General features: G+C 37.8%; 1 protein-coding gene across 2 annotated transcripts in view; it reads left to right on the top strand.

Annotated features, from left to right (window-relative positions):
* The window catches only part of NEDD4 (NEDD4 E3 ubiquitin protein ligase), a 162,926-nt gene that overhangs the window by 38,667 nt on the left and 113,017 nt on the right, over positions 1-11,242 (top strand). The window contains exon 5 of one of the 2 annotated variants that reach the window (XM_024128794.3): positions 5,219-5,272. In XM_024128794.3, coding sequence (XP_023984562.1) covers positions 5,219-5,272 — 54 coding nt within the window. Of the gene's footprint in view, positions 1-5,218; positions 5,273-11,242 lie in introns of those variants that run through there. The other variant, XM_055087965.1, reaches the window with a different exon arrangement.

Here is an 11,242-nt window from a genome sequence, read left to right as displayed (position 1 = left end):
TGTATGGAAACACAAAAGACCCCGAATAGCCAAAGCAGTCTTGAGAAAGAAAAACAAGCTGGAGGAATCAAGCTCCCTGACTTCAGACTATACTACAAAGCTACAGTATTCAAGACAGTATGGTATTGGCACAAAAACAGAAATATCGATCAGTGGAACAGGACAGAAAGCCCAAAGATAAACCCACAGACATATGGTCACCTTACCTTCGATAAAGGAGGCAAGAATATACAGTGGAGAAAAGACAGTCTCTTCGATAAGTGGTGCTGGGAAAACTGGACAGCTATGTGTAAAAGAATGAAATTAGAACAGTCCCTAACACCATATACAAAAGTAAACTCAAAATGGATTAAAGACCTAAATGCAAGGCCAGACAGGATAAAATTCTTAGAGGAAAACATAGGCAGAACACTCTATGACATAAATCACAGCAAGATCCTTTTTGACCCACCTCCTAGAGAAATGGAAATAAAAACAAAAATAAACAAATGGGACCTAATGAAACTTAAAAGCTTTTGCACAGCAAAGGATACCATAAACAAGACCAAAAGACAACCCTCAGAATGGGAGAAAATAGTTGCAAATGAAGCAAATGACAAAGGATTAAGATCCAAAATTTATAAGCAACTCATGCAGCTCAATAACAAAAAAACAAACAACCCAATCCAAAAATGGGCAGAAGAACTAAATAGACATTTCTCCAAAGAAGATATACAGATCGCCAACAAACACATGAAAGAATGCTCAACATCATTAATCATTAGAGAAATGCAAATCAAAACGACAATGAGATATCATCTCACACCGGTCAGATTGGCCATCATCAAAAACTCTAGATATCCAATGGAATATTACTCAGCCATAAAAAGAAACGAAATTGAGTTATTTGTAGTGAGGTGGATGGACCTAGAGACTGTCAAACAGAGTGAAGTGAGAAAGAGAAAAACAAATACCGTATGCTAACACATGTATATGGAATCTAAAAAAAGAAAAAAAATGGTTCTGAAGAACCTAGGGGCAGGACAGGAATAAAGATGCAGACGTAGAGAATGGACTTGAGGACATGGGGAGGGGGAAGGGTAAGCTGGGACGAAGTGAGAGAGTGGCATGGACATATACGCACTACTAAATGTAAAACAGATAGCCAGTGGGGAGCAGCCACATAGCACAGGGAGATGAGCTCGGTGCTTTGTGACCCCCTAGAGAGGTGGGATGGGGGGTGGGAGGGAGACGCAAGAGGGAGGGGATATGGGGATATATGTGTACGTATAGCTGACTCACTTTGTTATACAGCAGAAAGTAACACACCATTGTAAAGCAATTATACTCCAATGAAGATGTTAAAAAAAAAAACAAAAACAAAAACAACTGATGGTTGCATTATTGTTGAACCTCTACCTGAAATCAGACACAAAGAGAAACTCTTTAATAATGTGTGTGTGTCTGTGTGTGCGTGTGTTTACCAGAGGTTTAGGTGCCATAGGAATATTCTCTCATTTGGGCCATTGACCTCTTTGTTCAACATTCTGTTCTTTTAATGGTTTTCAGTTTCTTCAGAAGCCTGCTTTCATCCCCACTTCATCTCCCTACTAGGGAGGTATGGAAATTGCTTGCCTGCTGGTGGCCCTTGCATGTGCATATGATCTTTGCTGTGATGCCTTTAATACCTTTTACAAACTCCTTTGCTCTTATGAAAATAGGATCTCAAGAGGGAGAGGATTAATATTTGTGTTCAGACTGCCATTTTGAATTAGAATTCTCACCACATGTTTTAAATTGTATTCTTGCTCTTAGTGTGTGCCTTTGATATAGCCCCCCTGAAAAAACAAGTAACCAAGTCTTTTATGGTGTTTTTATAATTCAGTAGAGAGCTATTACATATTCTTAACTTCATAAATGGAAGAATGTAGTCAGTTTTTTAATAACTGGAAACAGAAGAAGGGGAGTGATGGGAGGTAAGACTTCAGGGCAGAGTTGACGTTTGAGCTGAGGCTTGAACAAGGGGTAGATTTTGGACGTGTCGAGCTGAGAAGGTGTTGCACATGGAGAGACCTTAGCATGTACAGAAGTACAGATCAGAAAACGCAGTAAGCAGTGATTAGACTGTTTGTAGTGTGATTAGAGCACAGGGTGTATGTGTATTTGTGTTGGCAGGGGACAGTTACAGGACACAAGGCTGGAAAGGGAAATTGGACTCAGATCAGGAAGCATCATTCCATGCTCAGGCATTTGAATATTATTCTTTAGGCCACTGGGAACAGCTTTTGAGTAGGGCAGTAAAGATGGCCTAAGCTATCTTTTAGGTAGGTCACTCCAGTTGTAATAGAAAAGGTAGATTTAAAAGGTAAGATAGTTGACGTAGAGCATCCTGTTAGGAAGCTATTAATTATAGTCTGAACCAGGACAGCAGAGGCCTATTCAAGTCACATATATCTATTTTCTTAGCAATATTCATTGAACATCTACATTGTCTGCCAGGTATTTTGTTAGACATTGAGACTTTTTATTTTTTCCCTGAAAATATTTTTCATGTTCTTGTTCCCTCCCTAGTCTCACTGGGACCATCACAGGCAAAGCTCTCATCACTTCATACCTGAGTTACTAGAGCCACAGTCTCTGTGGACTCCAGGGTCTCTCTCTAGTCCAATTTATTTTGTATATCACTGACAAAATAATATTTACATATGATCTACATCGTATCAGTTTTTCATTTAAAAGCTTAATTTTCTTCCATACCAATCAAGTCTTAATTCCTTTTCTGGATATCAGTGCCCTCAGTCTGGCTCTACCCCGACTAACCAAATTTTTCTTACCACTTTCTAACACAAAAATGTTCTTATCAGTTGATCTTACAGCATGCTCATTCTGCCCCCATGCCTTTCCTCCTGCCATCTTCTTGCTGTGAATATTATCTATATTTTCTTATTCACATTCTTCCCATCTTTCAAGTCTTAGCTCAAGCGTCATCTCCTCCCCAAAATTTCCTCTATATCCTCCCAGAAAAGATTATTGTCTTAACACTGTTTTTTCTATCCCCGTGGCATATCTAGCCCTTAATTGGAGCTTCCGTCCTCATAGTTGCTCCATGGTTACAATATGACTTTAGGGGTGCCAGCTGTCCTAACCGAGTTCCACACAGGAAAAAGAAGTACAAAGGGCAAAAGCGACATCTCTCCCAGCTGAGTCAGCCCCATTTAAAGAGCTCTCCCAGGAACTTCTCTGGTGGCACAGTGGTTAAGAATCCGCCTTCCAATGCAGGGGACACGGGTTTGAGCCGTGGTCTGGGAGGATCCCACGTGCCGCAGAACAACGAAGCCTGTGCACCACGATTTTCTGAGCCTGTGCTCTAGAGCCCACGAGCCACAACTACTGAGCCCATGTGCCACAACTACCGAAGTCCACGCACCTAGAGCCCATGCTCCGCAACAAGAGAAGCCACCGCAATGAGAAGCCCACGCACTGCAATGAAGAGTAGCCCCCGCTCGCTGCAACTAGAGAAAGCCTGCACGCAGCAATAAAGCCCCAATGCAGCCAAAAATAATTAATTAATTAATTAATTAATTAATTAAAAAAGAAAATCATAGTCAATCTTTAAAGAAAGAAAGAAAGAGCTCTTCCAGCAGTCCCACCCAGTGACTGCTGCTAGGTTGGCCTCTTTGGTCGCCCCTGGGTGCAAGAGAACTTTTTTTAGAGAGTCTCAGTGTTTAACAAGTCCAGAGGGCACTGTTCACATAGAAAACAATACATAAAATAGAATGGAGTGTTCCATATTTTGATCTGGGTGATGATGACACAGTAAACATATATGAAAAGTCATCAAGCTGTATATTTAAGGTTAGTAAACTTTATACTTTACTGAATTTATGTTATACTTCAATTTAAAAAAATTAATGCCCCTCTCCCCAAGAGTTGTGCAGTGTGGTGACCCCAGGCACTTGTTGCAGGTAAAATTAGGATTATGTAGAGGGGTGAGATAGGGAGGGTGGGAGGGAGGGAGACACAAGAGGGAAGAAATGTGGGAACATATGTATGTGTATAACTGATTCACTTTGTTGTAAAGCAGAAACTAACACACCTTTGTAAAACAGTTATACTCCAATAAAGATGTTAAAAAAAAAGAATATTATTTGATGACCAATCCCATGCAAGGTGTGAGGAAATACCTTCCTTCTTTGAATGTTTCTGATCATACAATTAAAAAAAAAAACTCAGTGTTTAATGTAATATATTTATCATAGAGAAAATATCAACTTAAATGTGAGAATGTTTCATACATCATCTTAACCTCTGGTATAACAAATTATTAAAGATTTTCTTTGTGTTTGATATTTAGTAGATATTAACTTGATATTGAAACATTTCAGCAAAAATGAAAGCATTGGCTTTGAAAAATAAATTACTGCATGTTAATTTTACTCGTGCTATAAGATATAAACAGTAAGTGAAAACTCAGTGTATACTTTTTGACTGCTTATGTACTTTATATAGTATAAACAAGATTGGTTTTATGAAGTCAGTACTAAAAGGATTCAGAACACTAGTCTCCATAAAATCAACATCCACTTTGGGTATTTCTAACCTGATAAATAAAAAGTGAGTACATAAAATTGATAATAAGTTAAAATCTAATCTGTATTTTTAAGTGCTTGTAAATATGTAATTTTTTGAAATTTTATCTCACTTTCAGGAATTTCTTGGAGTTCTAGTGGTTAGGACACTGGGCTCTCACTGTGGAGGGTGTGGGTTCTATCCCTGGTCCGGGAACTAAAATCCCATAAACCATGTGGCCAAAAAAAAAAGAAATTTTATTTTACTTTCTTTTATTCTATTTTAGAAAAAATGGAAAAATAAGCAACCAAATCCACTTTGTCGTTATGGAAAAATTACTAGAAAATGGGTGACTTGTGACTGGTCTGAGCTTTGTATATATTAAGTATCTTGTGTAATTTAAAATATATTGTAAGTAACAGGAATTAGGAAATGGTAACATTTTCAAGCATTTATTTCTCAGTGTTTGTGGGTTGATGTTCACTTTTTTTAAATTAAAAGTATAGTTTATTTACAATGTTGTGTTAGTTTTTGGTGTACAGCAAAGTACACACACACACACACACACATAATTTTTCAGATTCTTTTCCATTATAGGTTATTACAAGATATTGAATATAGTTCCAATGTTCACTTGTTTTTAAAGAAAGGTTGTTTTTTTCTTACTTAGGTTCACCCTCAGCAGCACCGGCTTCTTTTTGAAGTGTTTGATGAAAATCGATTGGTGAGTTCTATTGTATGGGTGTAAAATGTGAAGCAAGGATATATTTCAGTAGAGCAGCAAGGAAAAGTGGGCTGGGGATTTGTGAGGTGAGGGATGCTTTTGGGGTGGTTATGGAGACTCTGGGCAAAATGGTGGACAGATAGAATTTTTTTTTCCCTCTTTCCTGGTGCTACTCTCTACCCTTCTATTCTCCCAGGCACCTCTTGTGATTGTCAGTTCTCAGCAGATTCACGGTCTTCCTCAAGGCCTGACGTGGCAGGAGATGCAGGAAAGTCAGCCTCTTTGTCTGGCCTTCCCTCACACTCATCCTTGTACCCTGGTCGGTAGTCCCAGGCTCAGGAGCCTTCCCCTCCTCACTCCAGTGGATTTCTTGGGGTTACCTGTATCCAGTTATGACATCCCATCCTCTCCCTTATCCCCGCTATTCTACAAAGGAAAGCTATCCTCTCTACACCGATGAAGTAAAGTCCTCTGAAGGATTGCCAGCCCTTAGAGGGACAAAAAGCAAATATAACCTGGTTTTATTTTTATAAAAGGATAGTTCTGATTCCTGATTTCCTAAAGACTGTCTTGAAATCCTATCCTTTTCCTAATTTGTCTCTTTGGAACTTTATTTCAAACCTTCTTTTTAGCATCTTACGTTTACATTTTAAACCTGTAAGATTTGAATATGAAGGTGTAAGAACAGTGTTATATATTCAAAGCTTATCAGTTACTAAACAGAAGCACCAAAAAAGAAATTAAACAGTTTTATTCATTTTGTAGCTAACATAGAAACTGGAATTTTTAAAGAATCTATTTTTAGTGTTGGACTATATAACACTTTGTTTTTTCTGTCAAGAAGTGATAACTATACTAGTAACTGAAGATATTGCAGATTAAATCATTAGTTAGTATCATAACAAGCAAAGGTACTTTTTTGCAGCCAAAGGAGACTTCAGCACTAACTGGCAATCTAATTTTGTAAGGCTGAGTGACAGATGTTGATGATTTGCTTATCAGATTTGGTTAGTCACAGAGATTTTGTTTTCTGTTTGTATTTTTGCCTTTTTTTTTTTTAATAGAATAGGGAATGTCTTCTGTTTTTTTCCCTCTGTCGCTACAGATCTGTTTTCCTTCTAGATAGGACCAGGTGAAATTTAGTATTGGTGTTTTTTTAATCATGAAATAGATATACAAAAAATATATTTAATATAAATCTTTATTTTAAATAATAAGATAAATATCTGTATACTTATTACTCAACTTAAGAACTAGAATATTACCAAAATCTTCAAAACCCCTCATACTCCTCCCCAATAGCATCTCCTTTTCTTCCCCTGCAAGTAGTAGCCACTGTCCTGAATATTGTGTTTATCTTTCTTAGTTAAAAATTTTTATCATGTATGTATGTATCCCTAAAAGCACAGTAGTTTCCTTTTTCATATTTTTGATTTTATTAGAATAGTAGCACTCTGCATACTTTCCTCTGTGACATGCTTTTTGCTTAATGTCATATTTGTAAGTTCGATCTGTAATAAGACATTTTACAGATGCATAGTTTCCCCTTCATCTGCAAATGCTGTAATACCATAATTTATGTATTTATCCTCCTTAATAGATATTAGTGTTATTTCCAGGTTTTTGCTATAACCAATTGGTAAACATTCTTGCTGTATTTCTTGATATACATGTATGAGGGTATCTCTAAGGTTCATATTTTGGGGTTGAATTGCTGGGTCATGTGTTATTTTTCCTGTTGTTAGTGACACTGATATGAATTTCTTCCTCATTCTTGGGTACATAACTGGTGAACTATTTTATTTGAATTATTTGCATATTGTCCACAAGGAGGACATGTTTATGCTTTCCACCCTGCTTATAGTTATCTGGTCTTTTTTGCTGATAATCTTAGTATGGTGTGACTCTTCATTGCCAAAACTGATATTTATCATGCTCTGATTGGTGCATTAACACTCCTTGACCATTTACCATGTATAGAGTACTATACAGGGTGTCACGATATGTCAAAAGAAAAAAAGCATTGCTTCTGATATTAACAATGGAATATTTCTTAAAGCAAAATGAAAATAATGCACTTAACAGGATATTATAGATCCCCATACCAAGGAGTCAGAAGTCCTTGTATTCTGGCTTGTGATTTGGTACATTAGCTTGTAACCCTAGACAGATTATTTAATCCTTCTGAAAATATTTTCTCATGTTTAAAAAACTGGAATAACAGTATTTGCCTTACCTATCTGATAAATATATTATGAAAATAAAACGAGATAGTAGTTATCAAAGCACTCAGAAAATTTTTCATCATTAATACAAAGTGTTATTTAACGTTCATGGAATCATGCATTTGTGGCTCTCTTATATCACATTTTGTGTGTTAACTACAGTATGCCATTTCAGGCATCTACTGTGTTAGATATTCTGCTATGCATTAGAAATATTTTTCTTAAGAAGCTCACTTTACTAGCAAAAGGGAACAAGAAATAATTAGAACAGGGTGGTGCTCATCATTCTAATGCTCTGATTTGTTGTTAGTCCTAGCAGGTAATTGAAGTGTACAGATCACCTGAGATGTCATAGAAACTATAGCCATTAATGGAATAACAGGCTTGATTGTGTAGCAGTAAATTGGCCTATGCACTGTAAATGTCATTTTATCCTTCTGCTGTAGCATTCATAACTAAATTAGAAGTGCATCCTTTTCCTAGCAGATTCTCTTTGGAAATGTACAGCGAAGAGCACAGGTACACTTTTCAGGAAAAAGAATTTCTAGTCATCTGGAAGATATTTGCAATATAAGTGATATTTTTTCAGCCAGTTTTAAGAAGCTGGGGGTTAAAACTGTCATAGTTTGGTGATGGTTGTGGTGGTGGTGATGTTGATGGTGATGGGACATTTGAGAATGATGTGCCTTTAAATGAATTCTACCCACCAGTGCAAAAGTTAGTGCTTCCGTGTCACTACACAAGAGCTATGTCTGCACGCATACAGCCTCTGAAGATTTAGGAGACGCCTATATTCCATATTCCAGGCAGAGATGCTGTGCTTCCCAACTTCAGTGGTTGTATTAGTCAGGTTTTCCAGAGAAACAGAACCAATAGGACACACACACACACACACACACACACACACACACACACACACACACAAAATGAGAGAGTGAGAGATAATGAGGTGGTGGGGATTGATTTACTTTAAGGAATTGCTTTACATGATAGTGGAAGCTGGCAAGTCTGAAATCTGTGAGGTGGTGCTGGCAGGTTGCAGATTCAGGTAAGAGTTAATGCATCTGAAATCTGCAGTGCTGGGCAGCAAGCTGGAAACTAAGGCAGGGTTTCTGTGTTATAGTCTTGAGGCAGAATTGCTGCTTCCAGAAACCTGTCTTTGCTCTTAAGGCCTTTAACTGATTGGATAAGAGCCACCACATTATGGAGGGCATTCTGCTTTACTCAAAATCTACACATTTAAATGCTAATCACATCTAAAAAATAGCTTCATAGCAACATATAGTTCAGTGTTTGACCCATCAGCTGGGCAAAATAGCTTAGCCAAGTCAACACATGCAATTAACCATCACAGTGGATATTGGCCTTCAAAGTTCTAGTCAACGATTAGTATTATCCAGAGCCTGTCCATAGCATGTACGTAATCACATTATTTTCTGTGTAAATAATCAATAACCAAATATCTCAGAATGTGGGGTCCTGAGCTTCAGTCTAATCCTAGGATATTATCTGTTTCATTCTAGAATGTGAAATTCTATAGGATTTGCATAGACTCCTTCCATGTGCGGCCTACCACCACTCTCCAGCTCTTCTCCCCTTGAGGTTAGGGTTGATGGTACTCTCTTGGCATCTGTTTGGCTGAAGGGCTACATTCTACCCCAGGTTCTCCAGGTTGTACACATAACTGCTCTGATAGTGGTACACATCCTATGCAGTCCCAGACCAGAGCCAGTAATGCAAACTGTTCAGCCTTCCTAGAATTTAAACTGAGACTAGAGTGCTAGGAAGTGCATTTGATTTTCTTACTTTTCCTTGGCTGAAGCCCTCTTTGCAAATGTTTCAAACATCCTTCCTTCCTGTCCAGCTGGAGCACTTTTTGATATTTCTTTAGAAGTAGTAGCTGGATCCATCCAACCTCCTCCCTGGTGTTACTTAGGGCTTGCCTTGTGCCCAGCATGAGCTCAAGAGGATCAGAAGAAGTGTTTAGTTGTGGTCCTCACACTCTGGAAGCTTAGAATCTAGTTAGGGGACATGAAACTGATGCTTATACTGAAGCTTACCAAAGAGAAAACATTTATCTGGTTCATTTTATATTAACAACCAAAGGAGGAGAAGGCAGACACAGAAGCAAGAAGAAATACAATCCTGCAGCCTGTGGAACAAAAATCACATTCACAGAAAGAGGGACAAGGTGAAAAGGCAGAGGGCTATGTACCAGATGAAGGAACAAGATAAAACCCCAGAAAAACAACTAAATGAAGTGGAGATAGGAAACCTTCTGGAAAAAGAATTCAGAATAGTGATAGTAAAGATGATCCAGGACATTGGAAAAAGAATGGAGGCAAAGATTGAGAAGAAGCAAGAAATGTTTAACGAAAACCTAGAAGAATTAAAGAACAAACAAACAGCAATGAATAATACAATAACTGAAATGAAAACTACACCAGAAGGAATCGATAGCAGAATAACTGAGGCAGAAAAACAGATCAGTGACCTGGAAGACAGAATGGTGGAATTCACTGCTGCAGAACAGAATAAGGAAAAAATAATGAAAAGAAATGAAGACAGCCTAAGAGACCTCTGGGACAACATTAAAGGCAACAACATTTGCATTATAGGGGTCCCAGAAGGAGAAGAGAGAGAGAGAGGAGCAGAGAAAATATTTGCAGAGATTATAGCTGAAAACTTCCCTAATATGGGAAAGGAAATAGCCACCCAAGTCCAGGAAGCGCAGCAAGTCCGATACAGGATAAACCCAAGGAGAAACACACCAAGACGCATAGTAATCAAATTGGCAGAAATTAAAGACAAAGAAAAATTATTGAAAGGAACAAGGGAAAAATGACAAAAAACATACAAGGGAACTCCCATAAGGTTAACAGCTGATTTCTCAGCAGAAACTCTACAAGCCAGAAGGGAGTGGTGTGATATACTTAAAGTGATGAAAGGGAAGAACCTGCAACCAAGATTACTCTACCCAGCAAGGATCTCATTCAGATTCGATGGAGAAATCAAAAGCTTTACAGACAGGCAAAAGCTAAGAGAATTCAGCACCACAAAACAAGCTCTACAACAAATGCTAAAGGAACTTCTCTAAGTGGGAAACACAAGAGAAGAAAAGGACCTACAAAAACAAACCCAAAACAATTAAGAAAATGGTCATAGGAACATACCTATCGATAACTACCTTAAACGTGAATGGATTAAATGCTCCAACCAAAAGACAAAGGCTTGCTGAATGGATACAGAAACAAGACCCATAGATATGCTGTCTACAAGAGACCCACTTCACACCTAGGGACACATACAGATTGAGAGTGAGGGGATGGAAAAAGATATTCCATGCAAATGGAAATCAAAAGAAAGCTGGAGTAGCAATACTCATCTCAGATAAGATAGACTTTAAAATAAAGAATGTTACAAGATACAAGGAAGGACACTGCATAATGATCAAGAGATCAATCCAAGAAGAAGATATTACAATTATAAATATATATGCACCCAACATAGGAGCACCTCAATACATAAGGCAACTGCTAACAGCTGTAAAAGAGGAAATCGATAGTAACACAATAATACTGGGGGACTTTAACACCTCACTTACACCAATGGACAGATCATCCAAAATGAAAATAAATAAGGAAACACAAGTTTAAATGACACAATAGACCAGATAGATTTAATTGATATTTATAGGACATTCCATCCAAAAACAGCAGATTACACTTTCTTCTCAAGTGCACAC

Source organism: Physeter macrocephalus, chromosome 11 (assembly GCF_002837175.3).
Source record: "Physeter macrocephalus isolate SW-GA chromosome 11, ASM283717v5, whole genome shotgun sequence".
Taxonomy (NCBI): domain Eukaryota; kingdom Metazoa; phylum Chordata; class Mammalia; order Artiodactyla; family Physeteridae; genus Physeter; species Physeter macrocephalus.
The sequence above is the reverse complement of the archived record's forward strand: the minus strand, read 5'-3'. Positions and strand labels throughout refer to the sequence as shown.